The sequence below is a fragment of the Engystomops pustulosus genome, chromosome 1 (assembly GCF_040894005.1).
Source record: "Engystomops pustulosus chromosome 1, aEngPut4.maternal, whole genome shotgun sequence".
In the NCBI taxonomy this organism is placed as follows: Eukaryota; Metazoa; Chordata; class Amphibia; order Anura; family Leptodactylidae; genus Engystomops; species Engystomops pustulosus.
The window spans coordinates 243,871,893-243,897,941 of NC_092411.1; the positions used below are offsets into that span (position 1 = coordinate 243,871,893).

The 26,049-nt window shown below is 40.7% G+C and overlaps 1 protein-coding gene across 2 annotated transcripts in view; it reads right to left on the minus strand.

Annotated features, from left to right (window-relative positions):
• The window catches only part of STOX2 (storkhead box 2), a 142,066-nt gene extending 125,726 nt beyond the window's left edge, over positions 1-16,340 (minus strand). For both annotated transcript variants that reach the window (XM_072123144.1, XM_072123160.1), the window contains exon 1: positions 15,829-16,340. In XM_072123144.1, coding sequence (XP_071979245.1) covers positions 15,829-16,165 — 337 coding nt within the window. In that variant the 5' untranslated portion in view covers positions 16,166-16,340. The remainder of the gene's footprint in view (positions 1-15,828) is intronic.
• Positions 16,341-26,049: the final 9,709 nt, after the last annotated feature.

Consider the following 26,049-nt stretch of genomic DNA (forward strand, 5'->3'; position numbering starts at 1 on the left):
TTAGGGACCCAGACTTGGGAAAAATCTCTAAATAAGCTAAATGTTAGTATTTTAACTGACACAACATAAAAATTACCAACTGAAGAGAACCTGTCACCAGCGACCCCGCCCCCATAAGCCACACATAGTACCTTCTAGGTGTTTTTAAACATGTTAAACTGATGCTTTGATACATGGGATTAGAGCCAATATTCATCTACAGAACACATTAATGATGTGCTCTGTCCCAGTGATGGAGGCAGGGACCTTTTTTATACAGTCTTTATACCCCACCTCAGGGCCGCCGATAGGGCAGTACAACTGGTACTGCCCTATGGGGCCCGGACTCTAAGACACTAGGGGGGGGGGGCCCGGCCGGTGGGGTAATATGCGGTAATAGTACGTCAAACTTCTGGCCCCGGCTCCTGAATGGAGCCGGGGCCAGAAGCTGCGGGTGTCGGCTATATATTATAGCCGACACCCTCCTCTAACACCCGCGATCGGAGATTTCTCCGATCGCGGGTGTTAACCCCTAACACGCCGCGGTCGCGCTGACCGCGGAGTGCTAGGGGCATTTAACAGGATTCGGACCCCCCCGCGGCGCTTACCGGGGGGGTCCCGCTGCTCTGATCGCAGCCCCGGGACTGCCGGTGCCCGGGGCTGCGCGATCTTCTTCCGGGTGCCGGGTCCGTGCCTCCTGGCAGGACCCGGCTGTGACACACTGAGCATGCGCAGCATGCTCAGTGTTTCACATAATACAGTGTAATACATCTGTATTACACTGTATTAGGTGAAGAATAGCTTGAACAAGTGATCAGTGGATCACTTGTTCAAGCTAACCTGTAAAAGTAAAGAAAAAAAAGTTAAAAACACTGAATAAACACAATTTTTAATAAAAATAATTAATTAAATAGAGTTAAAGTCCCCTAAACACAAACATTCCCTATACACATCTAATAAAGTAAAAATACCTGAAAATCACCAAAACCCCCCACATATTTGGTATCACCGCGTCCGTAACAATCTGTACAATAAGTCAGAAACATTATTGGACCCGTACGGTGAACGCCGTAAAAACAAAACCCGAAAAACTCGCCAAAAATATAAATTTTCATAAAATCCCTTTACAAAAATGTTCTAAAAAGTGATCAAAAAAAGTTATGTGCCCCAAAATGGTACCAATTGAAAGAACAACTCAACACGTAAAAAATAAGCCCTAAACTAGCTCTGTCAACCAAAAAATATTAAGGTTAAGTTCCCGAAAAGATGGCGATGCAGAAACAAATAAGATTTCCTCTGTATTAGTTTTTCTCCAGTAAAATTGTAAAAATAAATGAAAAACTATATAAATGAGGTATCACCGTAATCGTAGTGATCTATAGAATGAAAATATTATAGTATTTTTAGTGTATGGTGTACGACCCCCAAAATATACAAAAAAAAGAAACCCCAAATTGACAATTTTCTTTTCCTCCATACATTAAAGAGTTAATAAAATCTCATCGAAAAGCTATAGACCCACTTAAATGAAGTATTTGTAAAGTGCATCTCATGTCGCAAAAAATAAGCCCTTAAATGTCCAAATTGCCAAAAAAATAAAGATTGTATAGCCAATAAAAAGTGACAATGCATAATCTGCTCTGAATGGCGCAGCTCCCCCTCAATGCCCTGGCGTGTGCCCATACAGCAGGTTACCACCACATATGGGGTATTGTTATACGCGGGAGAGATGGGGGATCAAATTTTGAGGAGCGTTTTGGAATTTTATCCACTGAGAATTTGTACATTTTATGAAAAACACATTAATTTAGCCAAATAAAATGTAATTTCGAAATTGCATCCGATTTTGTTTTAACCCCTGTAAACCAATTAAAGGGTTAACAAACTTCATAAAAGTTGTTTTACGTACGTTGAGGGGTGTAGTTTCTATAATGGAGTAATTTATGGGGTTTTACTTTATTTAGGCCTCTCAAAGTGACTTGAAACCTGAGCAGGTCCCTCAATAGCAGGATTTAGCTTTTTTTATGAAAATGTGAAAAATTGCACGTGACGTTCAATAGTATGACTCCTATTGGCAATCTACCAGAAGAGTGTGCCTTGTCGTAGCAACAGGCCTCAAACCCTGTTTGTGAAAGGTCACTGCGGGGGGCAGGAGGCTTGTTCGGTTTTGGGGTGTGTTGGGGCCCAGACACTTTTGCTGTATGGGGCCCCGAATTTCCTGATGGCTGCCCTGCCCCACCTCCTCACTGAAGCCGACAATGCTAGCCCCATCCCCCTCATGAATGTGACTCTCAGGTGACTCTCTGAAGACAATTCCGGAGCATGAGCTTAAAGGAAACCTACCACTTGAAGTGGCAGGTTTCCGATGGAAATACCGGGCACCGGTATCGCGGTTTAAAACACTTTTTAAACGTTATAGCCGGCGCAGGCAGGTACGCGCTCGGCGCTTACCGTGCACGCGGCTCTCATTCACTTCCTATGTAGCCGCGCGCATGGTAAGCGCCGAGCGCGTACCTGCCTGCGCCGGCTATAACGTTTAAAAAGTGTTTTAAACCGCGATACCGCGGTTTAAAACACTAACTAAAATAAGCTCCGGCACCAGCTCACCCTGAGCTGGTGCCCAGTATTGCCATCGGAAACCTGCCACTACAAGTGGTAGGTTTCCTTTAATTTCTCTTCACATAGCCGGGTCTCTCTCGGCCCCCACTTTTCTGAGGGAGTGGTTAATAATGTAGCAGCACTGAGTCACAGCCACTATCAGTCTCTCTCTCTCTCAATTATCCAGCAAGGGATTGTGTACAACTTCCTACTGCCCCTGAAGGTGAAAGAAAGCATATGTCGGCAATTGAATATTGGCAGAGGGTCCCTAAGTACTAGTTCCATACCAGCAGCATGTTTGTAGAAAGCCGGGGTAGTGCAGTTATATATCTGCATACACCTGAGCCCATTACTATCATTGGACTCACATGAGGGGAGTTGCATATAAGTATACAATCTGATTTTGTTATTAACATTGCAGCCATAGAAAGGAACCATTTACGGATAAAGGCAATGCTTGGGTGGGTTAATTTGTATGGTAGGTTCTCTTTAAGAATAATGCTATTGTTCTTTCCATTACCTACAAGCATTAACCAATCATTTATATGTATGCATCTATCCTTTTACAACTCATTTTCCAAAAAAACTGAAAAAAATAGGCCATGTCAACCAATCATATTCATTGTTTCATGGGCTCTTTGAAAAATAAGAGTTGTAATTTCTCTTCTTTTTCTTTGCAAAGATAAACACAGGGACATATCCAGTGCTAGAGATTTCACAATTCACTCAAGAATAATATCCTACTGGACTGTAGTATAAAATCAGGAATAGGTAAAACTCCACCTAAAGTAAAATAGGCCATTGTAGGAAGATGCTTCAGAATTGAAAAACTGCAGAAGAAAGTTCTCAAAAAGTTACATATTAACTTGGAAAGCACTTAAATGTGCAGCAAATAGACTTAATAAAGGATGATCAATATTTAAGCACTCACCTCGTGGGACAATCATTTTGTAGACCAGGTTTATGGGTGATCTGAGTCAAATTCTCAGTGTACAGCCAACTACAATGTGCTATTACAATTTTATATGGCATTTATATGCTGGTCACAGCACCTTGTCAGAGCTTTGGCGACACACACCTCTATACAATCACTACAGCAGCTCCAACCCTGAACACATAATCCAATGACACCCCAACTATCGGAAGGTGAGACTATAGGACCTGCAGTGGCTGCAGTCTATGAGTGATCCGTTCAAAAAGGTTCTGACTATGGTTGATGAAGAGATTTGAAAGATATGAAGTCCCTTCCTCCTTTTTTTCCCCTCTCTTATTGAGGTAGGGTGGGGGGGGGGGGTCTGGGCAGGGGTAGATATTATCTGGATTATTGGTAGGAATATGTATGATAATGGTATTTGAAATAATTAATGGGTACCTATTCTATGTTAAAAATTTGGATATGTGTATTGAAAGGAAATCTAGAGTTATCGATCTCATGCCTTATAATTGAAGTATAAATCATATTCTTGTTTTTTTTTCTCTCTGATGTATTTGTAAAGGTTTAATAAAGAAATTTTTTAAAAATGGTTCTGACTCGCACATTACTCTTTAAAGGATCAGTCGCACATCCATTAAAATGTTTGCCGTGCACAATAACACCTTAACGACCAGACCCTTTTTTAGTTTTTGAGTTTTCATGTCACTCCCATGTAAAGAGCTGTGTGAGGGATTGCATTCTTCATAACAAATTACAATTCATATGGTATTTAATATCCCATGCCATGTACTGGGAAGTGGGAAAAAAAATTCCAAATGCAGTATACAGTAATTGGTAATAAAACTATATTTGTGTCATATTCTTGTGGGCTTAGATTCCACTGTACACCCCAAATGACATGTCTTCGTTGGGTCGGAGCGGTCATGAGTATATCAAATTTACATAGGTTTTATTATGTTTTCATACATTTACAAAAATTAAAACCTGTACCTGTACTTTTTTCATGCTTCAGTGTATGGAGCTGTGTGTGGTGTCAGTTTTGGAGAGATGAGATTACATTTTCAGTCATACCATTTTGAAGACTGCATGGCCTTTTGATCACGTTTTATTACAAATTGTATGTATTGCAAAATTGTGAAAAAGTGGCATTTTCATCTTTGGGCACTTTTTTTTGTTACGGCATTAAACATAGGGAATAACCCTTATTATATTTTGATAGGTATTGCTGCATCCTAAAATCTAACATGTTTATGATTTTTACTGTTTATTTATATTTATCAGTTCCATCAGTTCCGGCCCCTTAGGGTACTTTAACCAAAGGTTGTCTGATTAATCCTACCATATACTGCCATTCTAAAATATGACAGTATACGGGGATTTTATTGATCATGCATTACAGTCTGCCACTGTCACATTGTAACAAATGATCAGATGCTACACAGCCTAGGATCTTACAAAGAGGCCATGACGACGGCGCCATCACAGCTGTTACTGGTGAGTGTTTGGAGAGGGCTCAGCCCGCGAGTATAGATGTCACACATTTTTAAGAGCTTAATCCATTAAAAAGTATTGCAGGTAGTGCAACTATTTATCAACAATGGTGATAGTAGGGGATGAAATTTACTTTCTAGAATTTCTTCTTTGATGTGAAATCTCAACCATTTACCTATAAAAAATATAACTCTTGTCATCCCATTTTCACATTTTCAAGATTCCATCTTTGGTTCTATAGCACCTAGAAACATGCTTTACTGTGTCAAATTAAAGTTAAGGAACTCATCATTTAAGATCCAAGCTTTCTCTGAGCAACAAACCTGGACATACAGGCAGTTATAAAATAGGCAGGAACTTCATCTTTATCTGAACCTTACATTTACAACTATGTCTTTAGCTAGCTGTATTTCTGGTTCTGTAGATCAAAAAGCCATTACCCTGATGTAATCTAAGAGATATGAAAGTTGAGATCCATATCTTTAATATGAAAAAGGCTTGTTTTATAACAGAAGATATGTGTTTCTAAAGTGACACTACCCCTGCAACCACTAAACTAGACGCGTCTCATATGAAAATGAGGAGAAAAGAGTCAAATTTCCCTTAATTTGGGGCAGATTTTTTTTATAGGTAAAAGGGCAAGATTTCCCATAAAAGTGGGAATTTTAGAAAGGATACTTCATACCCTACCTGAGGTGACTAGTAGTTAAGTGTGGTACAACATGGAGACAGATGAACACCTTCCAGATCATGGTTTTTCCAGTGTGGTGGCATCATCCAGTGATGATGTAAATAAAGTCATAGAAGTTGAGAATTTAGAACTGAAGTTAAGACTTCTGCATCTCAGAACAACTTCCTTTCATTGTGATTGACATTATGCATCAGACTTCAGGAGAGTCGGCTAGTGATGCTGAATGTCAATTACAGATAAGGGGACATTCTGAGGGAGGGAGAGCTTGACTTCAGCGATAAAATCTCTACTCCATGACTTTATCCATCCAATTTACATCTTACTTTAAAGTTAATTTTCTCGATGATGCCACCACATGAGACCATATAGACTTGATGTGTAAGGTATTAATCTGCTTGACAACATACTAGTAGTGGTGTAGTAGATAAATTTATGCTGATAGGTTCCCTTTATATGTTCTTTAATATGAAAATCTGATTTAATAACCAAAACATTAGTAACATCTACGGGCAGTGTTTTCCACATGTTATAAAAGGCAGCAAAAAAAGAACACTTTGGGGCACACATATCATAAATCCGACTTTGTCCTTCTTGTTTTTTGGGTCTTTTCTTGGCTTCTCTGCTGGTCAGATGTATCTTAGCATTTTTTCCTTATTGGTACAGGGTCTTTAGGGAATTTGCAACTTTTTAAAACAAAACTTACAAAAAGTCCCAAAAAGCCACAATCAGTTCTAAACTATATCTACATCTGGTCAGGGGCAGCCGTAGCTTTGCACCAAAATTTGCAACTTTTAAAAAAGTTTTACATCAGGATTCAGGTCAAAATTTAGGGAACGCTTTAAAAAAAAACTAGATATTGATGAACTTTGAAGGGTTTTGCAAATCAGAGCAAGCACCATGAAAGGTCTCAAAAATTAAAGAAAAAGCCAAAAGTTTCATACATGTGACCCTTTGACTCTGATTACTAAAATGATGAACTATAGCCTAAAATCAAAGATTTTGGAGACATGACAAAACATTTCAATGCAAGAAGAGAAATGTCTCAGACAATTGTCCGCTAACTGTCCTGCAGCCATTAGACTTCATTCCTGACATTTCAGTCACCCGCATAACAGCACACAGATGAAACAAGCTTATCTCTCCATATCACCATGAGGAACATGTACAGGACTAAACCTCCTGTTGTGTTGTAGGTCTCTGACTTGTTTTCATCCGGAACCACTTGTCTGGTTAAAGTATCCCCTACATAGACAGCCAGTAGTAAAACTCATGTATCCATGTAGGTGTCTGTACACGAGACATAACAACTGCAAGAGTCAGGACACAACATAAGTGCTTAAAGGATATTTACCATCAGATATACTGATGGAAGACGCCTATAACTCACCGGTCTGCCATCTTCTCTTTATAAAACGTCTTTTATTACTTTATAGAGTATTCTTATTGCGGAAATATACACTTACATTCTATATGCTAATGAGCCGGAGGTGCTCAGGCTTACGTCACCTGAGCGCCTCCTTGCTTTAAGGGATGATAATTTATTCATGCCTTGTATATTTTAATTGTATTTGGTCCCACTCTGATATCGTTCAGAATGCCAGTGACGTCACCTGGCAGTCTGAATGATATAAGAATACTTTACAAAGTAATAAAAAAAATGTATAAAGGGGAGAAGATGGCAGACTGGTGAGTTATAGGAGTCTCCCATCAGTATATCTGATGGTGGATGTCCTTTAAAGCTAGAGTTTCTAATAATCCATTAAAAACTATGATTAAAAAGCATTGCCCTTATCCCTAAATGGTCCCATTTCATGGCTGTAATGTTAAAAAATGTACACTTATATCATAAACTTATATGCAACTCACCTGACATGAGTGCAATTTCACTACTTAAGTCCAGTGAAGCCCTGCATATGCACTGCTCTGCCTCCTAGTTCCTGATTGGCAAGTCTCGGTATTACCGAATTGCTGCTATATGAAACATTGAGTTATAGCTCTGTTACATCATTGGCCACTTCAAGTCATGTGACCAGGGTGAAATCATCTAGGGTCCTGTTATATTTGCACAGTCTACCTCATATATATATCTGATCACATGAAATCACAGCAGTCTGCATGGAGGATGGGGAGGAGTAGAAGTCGACAGTGTGCTGCAATCATGCCATGATAATGCCATGTGATCAGATATATGCATAGTGTGCAGTTTGCTAATGTTAGTAGGCCTAGGACCTGTGATGCTGTTACCTTGATCACATGACATGCTGAGAAGAAGCATGGGAAATGGGAAGGTGTAGATAGGAGGGGTCATTTGAGTAGGACAAGCTTTCTCTGATGCCAGGTAATACAAGATAAAGTTGATTTATGGGAGATATAAGGGAAACAAATTTTAGCTAAAATAATGTCAGTTAGTTACTAGGGCTCTATGGAAACCTACCACTAGCTGTATTTGTGAAAACGTGGTCACAGGTTCCCTTTAAGTTACCTGCACATGAACGAGTGCTGAATCCGCTATGCAATGAGTGTGTAATCTATTGCCAAACCATACATCCAAAAAAATGTACTAGACTGCTGACAGTATCCACAACTTTGCATCAACAAAGCTAGTAGTGTGTAGAAGGTTGTATTTTACAATGTCATGTTCAAGGACATCACTAGAAATTAGACCCCAGAGCAAACTTTTGGGGTGCAGATAGAGTTGGCCATTGCAGGTTACATCCACCAGAGGCTACTTCATCATGTTCTTGGGATAACAAGGCCAAAGTCATCATAGTTACCAAACTTTCACTGAACTGACAGAAACAAGTAGCTATTATCTGCATTTATGACTGTTTATTGCATGGAAAACCGGCTATTAATAAGAAAAAGATAAATGTAGGCTTGGGCAAAGCTATTGCTCTAATAATGTCATGACAGCCTATTTACGACGTTTTAAGTGTTTTACAGGGTGGATATTTCCAGTCATGGGACTTGTACTTTGTGGAGAAACCAGAATTACCGTTCTCTGACAAATTTACATTTCAATTTGGATTTCATCAATTTGGAGTTTTCATCCGCCTTTATCCCGACATACGATCATATGGTCTCATCCATACACCTGCTATTGATATGGGGTCATTTCTGCCACGCCAGGCTGATCCCATCTGCATCTTAACGGGTTGTGGATATCTGCACACAGATGTGGTCTCTGTAAGGCTACATTCATATGTATTTTTTTTTTGGTAACTTCAGTGTATACTCAAGACATATGTGCTGTATGTCTCCATTTATGCATCATATACTGTGGGCAATACAGGATGGAAAGAGGCCGCAACATACATCTTTAAACCCTGCTCCCTCCTGCTGAGTGATGCATTTGCTTAGCAGAGGCCACCGGAGCTTAAGTAGGACGGATGCAATGCATGTCCTCCTCCTCCAGTCTCCACTGTGCATACACTCTGGGTTGTTGTCAGTGATGTCACTGTTCATAAAAGATAGATAAACACCCTAGACATCGGCATATTCGCTCTTCCTCACACTTTGAAAATTACGTATTCCTCTGTATATGTATAAAAATAATAATTCCTTTATTTATATAGCGCACTCAGATTACGCAGAGCTTGCCGAATCAGTCCCTGTCCCCAATGGGGCTCACAATCTAATCAACCTACCAGTATGTTTCTGGAGTGTAGGAGGAAAACGGAGAACCCGGAGGAAACCAACGCAAACACGGAGAGAACTTACAAACTCTTTTGCAGATATTGACCTGGATGGGACTACAGGGGTATATGCTCTAGCCCTTCATTATGAGGACAGATCAAAAAATGCACCTAACATATCTTTACAATAGAGGGCAAAGAGTTGTGCTGGCGGCACACAAGGCGTTTTGAACCCGTTTTTTGGGCTGTTTTTAAGCAGTCCGTTAAAAACGCATGCGTTTTTTGAAATTGGTTTTACCAATTATCTTAATTAAAACTGGTCAAAAACGTGTGAGTTTTTAAGGGACTGCTTAATAAAGGCCCAAAAAACGGGTGCAAAACGCCACGTGTGCTGCAGGCCTAAGGAAACCAGTATTATAAGACATAATACATAATAGTAGGGGGGACCAGTACGGTATTTTCATTGAGAACTAGGTTATGTCTATGCCATTCACTGGTGCTGAACCCGTTGCACAATCCTATTGCAAAAGAAGCATAAAAGTAACAAAAAATTGCAATGATGAGTCTTCTAAGTAAGAATTGTACATGGAGATACATAAATGAATGGCAGGACAGAACTTACTAGCACCGACTTGTCAAGCTATGGTGTGTTGATAGCATCTGTGAAGCACCTAGTGAGGTGTCTGTATAAGGATGACAAGGAGTTGGGATCTTTTGTTAGGATTTGATCTACATGACGTAAGATGCACATTCCATCACAGTAATACAATGATCATAGACAATTAAACTGTCAGGGCTGTAGTCACACAATATAAAGCGGAGATAATCCCTGGGTTCATTATTCAGAACCAAGCCCAAAACAACAAGCAACAATATAATAAATATTTTTATTTTCCCACTGAATTTTTTCATGCAGACAAAAAACAAAACAAAAACAGAGGTCATTTATGTGTCTATTCACATTGACCCACATGTATCAAAAGTAATGCAAACTCAACTAGGTGCAGTTTTTCTGTCGATTTACCAAAAGAGGCGTAGTGGACCATAGTGGTCTATTACACCGATCACCTGATCTCACCACACTATGACCAAGCTGGACCTGATTTGTGGAGCATCTGCTCCGCTTCCTACTAGGATTGCTGACCCGCCTCCCTTCTCCACCTGCCTGTGTGCTTGAAGCATAATATCTGTATGCTGACAAAATTATTTGCACTATAAAGGAATGGTGATATCATTATGACTTTTATTTCTTGTGATATGTACATTTTTTTATATCACTGTGTGCATTATCCTTGCTCTGTGACATTGCTGTGTGTATTATACTTTCACTGTGACATCACTATGTGTATTATCCCTGTACTGTGACATCACTGTGTGTATTATCCCTGTACTGTGACATCACTGTGTGTATTATCCCGATACTGAGATCTCACTGTGTGTACTATCCCTGTACTGTGACATCACTGTGTGTACTATCCCTGCTCTGTGACATCACTGTGTGTATTATCTCTGTACTGAGACATCACTGTGTGTATTATCCCTGTACTTTGACATCACTGTGTGTATTATCCCTGCACTGTGACATTACTGTGTGTATTATCCCTGCACTGTGACATCACTGAGTGTATTATCCCTGTACTGTGACATCACTGTGTGTATTATCCCTGCACTGTGACATCACTGAGTGTATTATCCCTGTACTGTGACATCACTGTGTGTATTATCCCTGTACTGTGACATCACTGTGTGTATTATCCCTGTACTGTGACATCACTGTGTGTATTATCCCTGTACTGTGACATCACTGTGTGTATTATCCCTGTACTGTGACATCACTGTGTGTGTTATCCCTGCTCTGTGCCATTGGAGTATGTTTTGTCCCTGTACTGTGACATCACTGTTTGTACTATCCCTGCTCTGTGACATCACTGTGTGTATTATCCCTGTACTGTGACATCACTGTGTGTATAATCCCTGCTCTGTGCCATTGGAGTATGTTTTGTCCCTGTACTGTGACATTACTGTATGTAATATATCTATGCTGTGATTTAGCTGTGTCCAGTACTGTGACATCACTGTGGACAATATTTCTTTAATGTGACATCACTGTACAATCTCTGTACTGTATCTTCACCCTGTGACATTACTGTGTAATATAGGCACACCTGTGTTTGGAAATAACATAGCACCTGTCTATCTCCTTAGTCCTGGTCATCTGAGCCCGCCACAGATATGGAAAGACCATGTTCATGTTTAGGGCTTGATTACGGTTCTTAACATTTATAAAACATCCATCAACTAAAGTTCACAGTCACTAATCCACATTGATGTAATATTCCTCAACAGATAGGATGTATTTTAATACAATTATTCCTTTGTTTTCATGATTCCATCCAAACCACTGAAGAAAGAAAAGTTAATGCTTAAACCAACAAAGCGAAGTGAAAATACAGAGAACAATACACTTTCCAGAAACTTTTCTGACTCTGAAAAGATGGTGAAACTAGTTTAGATACGGTATGTATGGCTGGGGCTATCGCATTTCATGCATTTCACAGCATGCTTTACAATGACAGGTCCATTTGACAGGTTTACTAGCACTTATTATGGTAAAGAGTGCGGATGGAGAGCTCAAACTCCACATCACCAAATACAAAAACTGCAAATACATTCTACATTTATCTGCTATTTCCCAGCCACATACAGAACTCACAAACATGGCTGATGCCACAGGACCCTCAGGGCGCAGGAAGAACAACCTGATCCCTAATCCTGTGAAACTGAATCCACAGCACATGGGGTCTATGGCTGAGTCATTTGTACAGTACAAAAGGAGGACATGATTTACATAGACTGTGCAAACATAATCTTCCTATATCAGCAGGGTCATGAAATCTAATATCTGCTTTAATACTGTCCCATTAACATCCAAGTATGAAGCAAGCACAAGCAGGGATGGACGCCTAACAGTGACGGCTTTGTAAGGAGGATAAGACTTGTTCATACAATAATTTAGTACATTGGTGTCAGAGCCAGAACAATCAATGTATAAAGGACATGTTCAATCCACTGGAAACAGATACTGAGAAAGTCTACAGTGAACCAGAGCAGCACTACAAATCTGCCTAATAATAGTTACCAAGTCCAGACCAACAGATCCAAAACAGATTTCCAGAATTCTATTGGAGCGGAATATAACATCAATGTCAAAGTTATCCATACACGCACTACAGAATAAGGCTACATTCACACGGACGTATAAAAACGGCCGTATACGTACCGTTTTTTTTACAGGTTACATACGGCCACATTCATTTCAATGGACAATACGTTCAACCATTTATATTGCCGTTTTTGACACTGGAGTGTACGTACCGTATACTGGCCATATAAAAATATAGAGCATGTCCTATTTTCTCCCGTATTTCAGTTCTGTATGCCCTAAAAGTCTATGGGCATGTATAAAATACGGGTTAAATACGTGCTGCATACGGATGAAAAACGTCACGTATTTATACAGAAATACAGCCTGTAGATACAGGACTGGAGAAATACATGTCCGTGTGAATGCAGCCTAATTCTGCGTGAAAAGAAACTGCTTCAAATTGTGTAATATCCTGTATGTCAATTTTCTCTTATGAGTTTGCAGTGGATCTCACCAGTCTTTAAAGGGAACCTATCAGATAAATTTGGGACACTAAACCAATCAGAGGTCCTTATGGTTTGGTGCCCTATGTGAACCTTATTTTACTAAAAGGAATTGGACCAATTGTCAGGCAGGGTTTGTTACTGGAAAGAGATACAAAAACCGCCCTAGGGCGGCACAAAGGAGCCCATATCCTGACAATAAGGAGTGGCGATTAAAACTTAACTTTTATTTATGAGCTAAAGTATATAATATAGGGTATGAATAGATACTTGGTGCTCAAAACAGAATTCGTGATTTAAAAGCACAAGTGTCCTAAATGTCCTAAGTGTCCTTGACTGCATTAAAAAATACGCGCCTCGTTTCTGAGCGTTTAGCACCTGTACAAAGCTGCAAGTGAAGCCGGTGTAGTACACCGAGGCTTCACCACGCCAAAACTGTATGTACGGTCCATGTACAATAAAAACGAGGTGCCCACAGACAAATCTCAAATAGGGCAATTTGGGACACTAAATCACAGACCATAAGGACCTGTAGTTGTTTTATTGTTCAAAATCCACCTGACTGTAAGTTCTCCACCCAAGTGTCAAAACAATTTTGATCAGAGTTTGATATCTCAGTTCTAGTGGTATCCGACCATCCGTCTTCCAACAACAGGGAAGCAGCACTCCAAATTGAATAGTGGTATTTATTTCACCAGTGGAAAAGATACAACGTTTCAGCTAACTCTATGTAGCTACATAGAGTTAGCTGAAACGTTGTATCTTTTCCACTGGTGAAATAAATACCACTATTCAATTTGGAGTGCTGCTTCCCTGTTGTTGGATTTCTGAACGTAAGGGTTTTTTGAGCCAGATTCCCTAAAGCCTACACCCACACGGATCTTGATCCAGATTACCACTGTGCCACTCCTGCAACTTCTTTCACTTTGGGCCTTGACCATCCGTCTTTGTAGTCTTATTGTCATCCTAGTTTTGTCATATTTTCTTGAGTTACTTTCTTGAAACATGTGCAAGAAACCGCAAAACTACATTAATATAATATAATAATATAAGTAGAAGGAGGACCCTGCCCAGGAGGGCTCATCCCCCTGTTGCAACTATACACTGAATTTGGCTGAATCTGCAGTATATTTTTCCGATGAAAACAATCATTTAAAAGGAAATCTACCATCAAAATTCATCAAGATAAACCAGGGACACTGACTCATAGATCCAGGCACCATTATTTGTGTTATCCATGGCCTCCTTCCTTCTAAAATCGACTTTTGAAATTATGCTAATGAGTCTGAGGGGCTACCCTTGCCTCTCTGATCTGGCTTTACAGACTGTTACACTTCTTACTCTACCCCATGCTTCCTGTATTGAGCACTTCCTGCTGTATTCTCAGGGCTGAGGGAGCAGGGGGAGGGTGAGACAGTGTAAGGGTACATTCACACAGCCGTATGCCCAGAGAACAGTGGCACATGGCTGCATACACAGGGAAAAATAGAACATGCTCTATCTTTTCCCCGTGTATGGCGTTGAACAAGTGTGGCACCGTGCTGCTGCCGGGCCGCCATTGCCGTCTATGGGGACGTATATGTGGCCGCAAATTTGCAGTTGGAAAATACACCCCCCCAGACGGCCATGTGAATGTACCCTAACAGTCTGTAATGTCAGCTCACAGAGGGTAAAGGCTAGCTCCACAGGCTCATTAGCATAATTTTAAAAGTTAATTTTAGAAGCAAAGAGGCCATGGGTAACAAATATAAGAATATTACTACAGTCATGGTGTCAGTGTCCCTGGTTGATTCTAATGGTAGATTTCCTTCAATATGTTGTTTTTCACCACATATTTGACATACAATGTCCTCTTTACAATAATCAAAGTAAGGAATAGAAATGTTGGGATCCTAGTAAAATGTTGTCTACTTCCACTTGGTTCACAGTTTATACCAAGACCACTACACTACCCTATCACACATTAGGATTTATCTAAAGTGAATGGCTTTATGATGGTCCTCAAGTTAGACGAGTATACTTACTATAGATACTCTACTCTTAGAATTCTCAGCCAATGCTGTGACAACAAAAACATAAAGGGGAGGTCATAGACACCAGAGGCAGTAGAACTATTGGTTAATCAGTCAACTCATTGAAATCCACATCAAAGGTAGGAACGGTTTCATTGAATATCTGCAAGTTTTTCGAGAATTGAAAAAGATTGTGGGAAAGCTCAATGGCCACACATTCAAACACTTATTTACAAGCTTATATATATATATATATTGATTGGACCTGACGCACCCTATAGTATGATTGATATATATATATATAGCAAAAGAAACATTTGAGAATGGCTCAACGGTGCTGTGGACACTGGATGGATAAAGCACCTTAACTTTTGTCACTTTTGGGCTGTTTCTTTTTGCTTCTTATTCATTTGATTGATCTTGTCTAGATCATGAGCTGGCACCTGGGTAATTCATGCAGTTTGTGCTGCTTTTTACTTATTTTCATATATATATATTTAATTATTAAACATTGCTACTGGTAGGGCATTACCACTACATGCAGCCTAAATAAAACTCTTTGCACTTTCTGATGAAGTCTGCAGACTCCAGGAATGCCCTCCATGCCAATCATACTCCTGCCACCGAATAGCATTGTAGTGCCCCGGCCCCGACCACAGAACATGTACACAGCACATAGATGTTTATACTGACATTGATACAATACAAACACAAGTGATCCATAAATAAACACCGTAACAGAGCAGGACTGGAGACACATGTCCCTTCTACAGGGCAGGGAATGTTGTGAGACATTGTATCCAGTATCCACAACACTAAATACAAAGGACATAGACTTACCTAAATACTTGATATCAAAGCCAGGAGGGGGCTTCAGAGACCTCCTAACCCAGCCTTCCCTCAGGACCCCCAGGTGCTCCTCCTTGCCCTGGATGAGCAGGACATGTTCATCTATCCAGCCCAGGAAGAAGGTCTCAGAGATGGCAGCAGTCACCTTCTTGTTCCAGAAATGCTGCATGTTCTCTGCTTTGAAGTCGGCAAAGATCTCATACCCCACATGGTGCCTCTGGAGCTTGTCATCTGCCAGTAGGAGCCTCTCTGAGGTGCCCCTGTGGCTGAGGACCACTGCCAGGGAGTGGGGGGCGATCTGCAGCAGGGGCTCTATGCTGTGAGGCATCTTGGCTGCACTAGGTGCCCACTCAAACTTCTGCTGCAGGTGGGGAGGGCAAGTGCATGCTCCCTGCAAACTTCTGCTGCCCAGGTCACCGGCACAAGGCAACCCTCCCCAATAACAAGACCCTGCTCGCCCGACTGCTGGCCATTCCCAATGGAGAGAGACACTGAAGAGCCCCGGGAGGAATTTACAGGTGGGTAATAAATGTCTGATTTACTGGCAGCTATAGACCCTCCCTCCAGAGCTGACAGCGCACACTGCTGCCCCCTGCCGGCGCACAGGACGCGGTGCGCCCCACTGAGCTGTCACTTCTCAGCAACTTTTCCTTGTAACTTGTCTCATCATAACCTACATAAAATATACATGGACACACACAAAACACATGAAACACCCTAGTGAAAAGATGAACAATACAGTAACTTTCACGAATATATAGTCTAGAGCACAGAACAATGAAGAAAACGTAATAAACCATAAGAGCTTTTCCCCTGAGTCATCACATAGCAGCAGTGATCATTTCACACTTGTCTGGTGAAGCCATGCCTAGCCCTTACATGCAGATCTGGAGAATTTCCATTCCAAGCTGCAATGTAATTTATGAGCTCAATTCCACAGCCAAAGAAGAAGGAATTCCTGTATTATATGTGAAATATAACCATAATTTACATCTAGATAAAGAGGAGCAATGTCATCCAGAGGCTTATTCTACTTGTGGGGAATCCTCTATATATGCAATGAAATTTAGTTCGCAACAAGACCATTTCTGCATATGGGGACCGGCTCCTTTGGTCAGTATACATATATATACTTTCACACTGCCCTCTTCCTCAACCCTGTCCATCTAGCAGAATCTCTGCTGATATATACTAGGGCAGTAGCCCCTAACCTTTTTTTGCCCAGGGACCGACTGTGACATAAAATGTATGTTTGCACTCCCCACTGTAACACCCGTTAGCCTAGCTTATATTGTTCCATTTCCTGAAGAACTGCCTCTGAACTTACATTGTCCCCTTTTCTGTTTGATGCCTCCTGCTTCCATTCTCCCCTTTCTTGTAGCATGCCCCCCATGTCCCCTTTCCCGTAGCATGCCCCCTTCCCATATCCCCTTTCCGGTAGCTGTCTCTTCCACTGCCTCCAATGTCTCCTTTCCTGCAGCAAGCCCGCTTCCTTCAATGTCCCCTTTCCTGTAGCTGCCCCACTCCTTCAATATTGCCTGTCCTGTAGTTGCCCCCCTCCCTCCATGACCTGTTTCCTGCAGCATGCCCCCCCTTTGCCAATACTCACCTCCCCCATTCCCCTGCAGTCGCTTCCTCCACTTTCACTTCTCTTCCGCGTTAATGCCCAGCTCTATTGTTGTCAATCAACAAAAAATGTGCTGAAAAACCTCACGTTGGCTTATACACGAGTTAGTAAAAAAAAAAAACTTACATGCTCACCCTCCGGCACCCCGATGCTCAGTGCAGCTCTCGATGCTCCGAGCAGCTCCTGGTGGCTCCTCTTCTGTCTTCTCTATGCTGTATTAGCTGTCAGAGACACTTCCATGCTATCTGCACACTATGATGCGGCGGTGTTGCCGCTGATGACTTCATAGTGTATGCCTGCTGGCCTGCTGTTAGAGCAGAGAGAAGAAAGGAGGAGGAGTTGCGGGGACCGGATCATCGGGGAGCTGCGCCGGGCATCAGGAACACCCAAAGGTGAGTATGTAAGTTTGTTTTTTTTATGTGCTTGGCAAACTGCGGCTTGGCTATATACTAAAGGGGACTGGCTGTATACTTAAAGGGGGCTGGCTGTATACTTAAGGGGGCTGGCAGGTTGTATACCTAAGGGGGCTGGCTGTAACTACATGGGGCTGGCTGGCTATATACTATTGGGGGCTGGCTGGCTATATACTGGGAGGCTGTGATCAATGCATTTCCCACCTTTGACTTATAATCGAGTCAATAGGTTTTCCCAGTTTTTGGAGGTAAAATTAGGGGTCTCGGCTTATACTCGGGTATATACAGAATTGCAAGCTTCAGATAAAGATCCAGTTGTCTATTTTTTAACTGTATGTCCAGCTCTGTAGCTCACAGAAATATAAGCTTAATGGGATCTGAAATATGAAAATAGAACCAAAGTTTTGGGTTTTTGCACTCTACCTGCACTCACTAAACTTTACTCATCTCATGTAAAAATGAGGTGAGAAGAATCATATGTCCCTGACTGAGATTTTTTTTATAGATAAACATGTGAGATTTCACATAAAAGAGGGAATTTAGAAAGGACATCTCAAATCTGGTGACAGGTTCCCTTTAAGGAATTATGAATTAATTTGTCTTTCTGTAGAAATTGGGGATATCCCAAATACAAATATCCCAAGTACAAATGCCTCCATATGACCCAATAGAACATACAAAATTATTTGCCTAAAATGCACAATTTCTGTTGTCATTGTTCTTTCTTACATTGTTTATACAACATAATTTGAATATAAAAAATTGTAAACATTTAGAAAAAAATTAAATTATGTTCATATAAAATATAGGAGGAGAATTATCATGTCGTGTATGACGCACACGACACAGAATTTTGCAACTTTTTGAAGCTTTTGCATCATTGTCTCCCCCATCGTTTATTTTGATGTCTTTTTTATACCTACTATGTTGATACAAATTCCCCAAGGCGCAGAAAACTATACATGGCTGGTGCATAGGTTTAGGAAGGGTCCTGGCACTCTGAATATACATTAAGTGTGATAATGCAGAGATAAAAGTTGCCTTCTGTATAGAGGACTATCAGGTAGAGGAAGCTCATTATAAGGCTACTCTAGGTCACAACAATCAATCACTGTGCTTTAGTCTTTGTAGAGTAGCCTGGGGTAACAGCAGGGTCAGTCCATGGAAGTTGATGTGGGTGGTTATCCATGAGTAGGTGGAGACCCATAAAAAAGAAAACATAAAACATTTTTTTCTTGTATACATAATTGTAAGCTCCTATTGTTTCCTCTGAGACAATAGAAGTTTTTACAGACTTTAATTATAGTTTTTATTTGTCTGCAGCAGCACTTAGAATTCATAAAACTGTCTGGAAACTCAGTCCTTAAAGTAAATCTGTCAACTTCCAGGTCACACTGAAACTACACATAATGGGGCACATTTACTTACCTGTCCAATGGAGTTCACCCAAATTGCATTGTCTGATGAGAATGCACTGTGCCGCGATTCACTAAGATTGTGCGCCCGATATCCTGCATGTGTCGCTTCCCCGCTCAGGTCCGACATAGTTCACCTTCTTCTTCCTGGTGTATGTAAGTGCATTGTCTTGTGACACAAATTGAAAGTTAAATCCCGCACTCAGTCCTAATCAGTCGGATTGTCTGACAGCCCACCCCCCATTTCTGTCGCATGAAAGCCAGAGCAGCCGCGCCACAATCTGATCGCTTGCATTACCATCCCAGGGCAAACCCCTGTAAAATACCTGTCAAAGCTGCGCAAATCCCGAAAACTGTGAAGAATCTTGACGAAAGTGAGATCTGTGACTCTTAGTAAAAAGTTGCATTTCAATAATGCGTCGCTTTTGCTTTTTCAATTTGCAGTTTCAGGACCTGTGGAGGACATAGGGTGTAACTAGAGCGGTAGCAGCCATGGCAGCTTCTATGGGGCCTGAAGTGTCAGAGGGCCCCGGCATCTGGGATTTTGGGCCCCATGATTTCTACTCTGCTCTTCTTTATTCCTCTTCTCTGCTCCTCTTTATATTGTTTTTCTACTTTATTCCTATTTTCTGCTACTCATCATTCATCTCCCTTGCTCATCTTCATTCCTCTTCTCTACTCCTCTTCATTTCTAGTCTTCACTCCTATTTATTCCACTCCTTCACTCAGCTTCACTTCTCTCCACTGCTACTCGTAATTCCTCTCCTTCTCTTCTCTTTATTCCTCTCTTCTGCTCCTTTTCATTCCTCTTCTTAGCTCATCTTCATTCTTCTCCTCTGCTCCTCTTTATTCCTCTTCTCTGCTCCTCTTTATTCCCTTTCTCTGCATCTATTCTGCTGCTCTTCATTATTCTCCCCTTATTCCTCTTCATTCCTCTCCTCTGCTCCTCTTTCCTCTCATTTGCTTGTCTTTAATGCATCTCCTTTGTTATATCCATGGTTCTGGACACTCAGCTTTCATTAAACTGGTTCTGAACAGAGAGCTGGGACAAAATCCATGCCTTTTATATGGTTTTCCACTGATGAGCTGGTCCAGTATTACTAGATATTAACTAGACAATGAGGTTGATTCTACAGACCCAACTGCATCTCAACTGTGACAAAAAAGTTTCAAAAAGTAATGCAAGAAACCAGACAACATAATGATACCCCACCCCCTCCCCTCCATTGAGTCCCTTGCAAAAAGACATTTGAGAAATCCATTCAATAACAACAGATTATTGGGTGATTTTAGTTATTTGTTGCCAATGAATATTTGGGAGACTTTACTGCATAACAAAGATTTATTCCTTGAAGTGCTGCAGGCATATATATATACTCCTCTGATAGTAAATGTTTCCAGTGATAGTGATCAGTATATGAAAACAATCTATGGAGTTTTTTTCACCACCATCAAAGCTGATCCAAAGTTTGGGAGTTCTACTGATTGCATGAAAATGTAGTAGAAACACTATTATCATATAATGCTAGATGTGATGACATATTTTAAGAGGACAGTCTGGTTCTTTTTAATCTTGGAATGAGATTATTATAATCAGCAAGCAAAGTGCAGTTACTTTTATCATTATTTTTTTCCCAGGACATACAGTATGAGTATTGAATGTCCTATAAACGTTCTACATGTACATACCTGCCATAGTCTTCAAAGTAAAGGTTTCATATAAATATTCCCTCGCTTAAAAATTCAGTAACTCAGTATCAGCCTTTTGCTAGAGGACATGTATGATTTCTACTGTTTAAAGGGTTTGGTCATTTTACAAAACTTTAACAGAATAAGTATAAGGCCCTAATATTACAGGCGGTCCCCTACTTAAGAACACTCGACTGAGATGCGTACCTCAAAGTATAACAACATTATGGATTTTAGATGATAACAAAACATTTTTTTGTTAATAAAGTCTTTTGTGTACCTCTTTGTCTGTGGCACACCAAGGGACAAAACACTGTTTTCGGGATATAAAAATAATAATTATTGGAATAGAGGTGTTTTGGCTTCACCACCTCTAATTCAAAATTTTATTTAGTGAATATACAGTATTTTCTGGCATATAAGATGACTTTTAAACCCCAGAACATCTTTTCAAAAGTCGGGGGTCATCCTATACACTGGATCCTGGGGGCACCACGTGTCGTCATCGGAGAGTGACGATCTGTTACCATGACAGCCTTGGGTCCATGTGCCAGTACACATTGTAGGTAATGATCAGTAAAATCCCTATATACTGCTTTACTGTAGAGTCACTAAGACAACCTAGGGCAGTGATGGCGAACCTATGGCACGGGTGCCAGAGGTGGCACTCGGAGCCCTCTCTATGGGCACTCTTGCCATCATCCCAGGGCAGAGTTTGCCAGACAGGACTCAAGGCCTCTTGCAGTCCCAGGCAACCCAGGACCCTAGAAGGAAGCTACAATGATAATCCAAACTTCTTCTCCTTCTTTCTACTATATTGGTGTCCTCAGGTGCCCATACAATTTAATCCTGTGAAAGAGCAGATAGTAATAAGTTACTGCTTAAATTGTTGGATTGGCACTTTGCGGAACATATGTGGGTTTTGGTTGTAGTTTGGGCACTCGGTGTCTAAAAGGTTTGCCATCACTGACCTAGGGAGTCTGAAAAATAGTAAAAAATAAACAAAAAATTAAAGGTAAAAATAAATAAATAAAAAACCCTAAAAATCCCCCCCTTTTCCTAGAACTGATTTTAAAATAAACAGTAAAAATCATAAACATGTTGGATATTGGCGCGCCCCAAAATATCCAATCTATCAAAATTTAATAGCAGTTATTCACAACAATTAAACCTGAAACGCCACCTTTTTGCCATTTTGCAACATATAAAAAAAGTTTAGAAAAATTGAAGTCCTCAATAATGGTATCAATGAAAACATAATCTATACGCCTCCAAACAATGACACCTGCAGGTGTTGCTTCCCCGATCAGGTTCACCTTCTTCCTCCCGGCGTATGTAAGTGCATTGGATGCAACTCAAATTGATTTGTTAAATCCTGCGCGTTGTCCGAATCCGTCGGATCGTCCGTCGAACCGCCCATCGATTAGTGTCACGTGAAAGCTGGCGCGATTGTGACACAATCCGATCACGTGTGATGCAATCGTCAGAGAACCCAGAAATGCGGCCGCGGGACCTTAGTAAATAAGGCCCAATATCAGGTTTGCAGGGGAAGAATTTGCCCTTATAATCTAAAATGCACATTGACATCTCTAGATGTACATAACTATAAATTCTTATGATATATCATCATGTTAAGTTTTTACCCTTCCATTCACATAAAAAATGACTCAGATCTGATTTGGATAAATTCTGGTGTTAGATGCCGAGTTACGGATATGTAAATGCAGCAGCTTCCTGACACTGTCTCTGCCTGAAGGTGTTATGTGATTATGGAGCTTGTAAAAACATCCAGGTAAGGTGGGGCCCTCACAACTAGGCTGTATCCTGCATCTCCTGCTCTGAATTCAGATGTCTCTTAACATGCACAGAGATGTGAGGAACCATTAGTGCTTCTGATATGCCAATTAAGGGATGGGGACACTGTATGTTTACAAGGCAGATCAGGGGAAGTGATTAAACTGATCATATACATTAGATAAGTGAAGGTCGTCTGCTTCCTAGTTTCCCATAGATTAGACCACTGAAGTTGTGGTAATGCTGGGATTTTAATATGACTATTAGGTAAACCTATCCGAAATGTAATTGTCTCTAATCCCTAATATTTGCCATATATAGTATAGATTATACATCTTGTCTAAGGCATTGATTCCTATGAGTCCACAGATCTCCATGACTATTTTTGGTTGATGTGGCATATTTTAAATTGGGTCTGCTTACTTCAAGGAAACCTACTACCACGGATGTACCTATTAAGGTAGATCCGGTGGCAGGTTCCTGTAATGTAGAGTAGTATAGCCCTTTTTAGGGCTAATTCGTTTGTGGCCCCGAACTTTTATACATTTTGATTCCCCTAATATGCAAATGTTCTAAAGAGGCTACTGGGGCATGGAATAGCTGAAGGTGAGGCTACACAGCGCGGCTACTCTATGCCCCAGTAGCCTCACGCGTTCCGCCTACCAATGCATCTTTAGCGCGCAGCTCCTGGAAGCTGTGCACACTCATCTGCAAAGCCAAGTTCTGTGCATGAGGAGTAGCTACGCCTTTGGAGTCGAGACCGTGCAGCTGGCGGCCTGCTCTCTGCTTTGCAAACGAGTGGGCGCAGCTCCTCGTAGCTATGCGCTGAAGATGCATTGGTAGGCAGAACGCAAAAGGCTACTGTGGCGTAGAGTAGCCGCGGCGTGTAGCCTCAGCTTTGGCTACTCCACGCCCCGGTAGCCTCCTTAGAAAATTTGCATATTAGGGAATTAAAATGTAAAAAAGTTCTGGGCCGCAAATGAATTAGCCCTAAAAAGGGCTATACTACATTCGAGGAACCTGACACTGGATCTACCTTAATAGGTACATCCATGGTGGTAGGTTTCCTTTAATAAACAATCATTGTTTTCTACTTGAGAGGGAATTTAGTAGTCACCCCCTGCTCCAGTATAATTAAGAAAAATTAATCAAATATATTGGAATAATTTTTTGTTCTTGGATATAATAAATGATAAAACAAAACATTGTTAACATTGTCCGAATCAAAATACATCTTATTCAAATTTCACCTAAAATACCTTCTTCTGGGGAATCAGCCAGTCAAAAATTATAAAGAGATTGTAAATAGCAAATCATTTCTCAATTTCCCATCCCATATCAATTAACATAACTTTTGTTAATTTTGACAATTTTTTTATTTTTGTGAATAAAGTGATTAAACAGTGCATGTGTGTCCTAATAGTTTACATTATAATATTTCTCCTTCCCTCATTACCTCCTCAGATGCAGATGAGCAGTCTCTTAGTATCTATCACATGAATTTTGCCTGGGGCCGTCCAGATCTTAACCCTTTGGTCACCTGTGGAAAATACAGGTTTGTTTTACACATCTTCTTTCCTTTTAAAGTAAATCTTATCTATCTTTTTCTGAGAGTGCTAGGGGAATGCCATTCCAGATTCCTCAGATACCCAATGACCTTACCTGACCTGATCATTTCATGCCATAAATCATTCCTAGCACTTTATACCTCCATGATATCTCCATAATATATGCTTTAACTTCTTAGTTTTACCTGGAAAGAAACATCTTTCAATCTTTCAATGTTTTATCTCATCACAAGGTTGTGACAGAACTATAATGTCTGAAGAGCCTGGCCTATAAAATATAATATAATATTACCACCTCCATTGGCTACATAATACAGGCAGTCCCAGGGTTACGTACAAGATCGGTTCTATAGGTTTGTTCTTAAGTTGAATTTGTATGTAAGTCGGAACTGTATATTTTATAATTGTAACCCCAGCCAAATTGTTTTTTTAGGTCTCTATGACAATTGGATTTTAAAAATGTTGGATTCTCATAAGAAACAGGATTAACAATAAACCTCAACTGAAGACACATTAGATAACTTTTACATGTGTTTATTGAAGCCAAAGGCTACAGTACAATAAATTACCAACATCCAGAGGTCCGTTTGTAACTAGGGGTCGTCTGTAAGTCAGGTGTTCTTAAGTAGTGGACTGCCTGTATTATCATTATACAAAATACAGAGAAATCCAGGGTGAACTGTATAAATTCAGAAATCTTTATTATAATAATAATCTTTTTTATATAGCGCCATGATATTCCTCAGCGCTTTATAAAGCATAGGGGACAAATACAAATATAATAATACATGACAGAGCACAAACATTCATATGGAACAAAAGGATTTAGGTCGCAAGAGCTTACAGACTATCAAGGCACAAAACAAATGAATAAAAACAGTTAAAAAGAACTATGCATATACCGTATTCCTTGGCATCATCATACTAGATGGGAACAAAGTAAATCCCGATGTGTTATCAACCCCCTACCCTAGGTGTACATTACCAATTGATCGAATAAGGTATTTTCTTCATACTATTTCCAAATTGATGTGAGTCACAATGGGGCTTATTTACTAAGGGTCCACGGAATGCACTTTAGTCGGATTTGGTAAATTTTTGGGATTTGCACCACTGTGACACATATTAAGAAGGGGATTGTGTTGCACGTAATCGGATTTTGGCGCAATCCGGCTTTCATGCAGCAGAAACCGGGGGGGGGGGGGGAGACGGCCATCGGACTGAGCACGGGATTTAACTTTAAAATTGTGTTTAAAACTTACATACACAGGAAAGAAGAAGGTGAACTCCGGTGGACCTGATTGGGGAACCGTCACATGCAGGATACTGGGCGCATGATCTAAGTGAATCACAGCACAATGCATTCCAGTCGGACATTCCGGATCGGGGAATGCGCCAGGGACTGTTAAGTAAATGTGCCACAATGTTCAATTTTAAAGGAAACCTACCACCACGGATCTACCTTTTAAGGTAGATCCGGTGGCAGGTTCCTCTAATGTATAGTAGTATAGCCCTTTTAAGGGCTTATTCTTTTGTGGCCCATAACTTTTACAATTTTAATTCCCCCAATATTCAAATTTCCTAAAGAGGCTACTGGGGCGTGGAGTCGCTGGAACTGAGGCTACACGGCGCGGCTACTCCATGCCCCAGTAGCCTCTTGCGTTCCACCTCCCAATGCATCTTCAGCGCAGAGCTCCTGGTAGCTG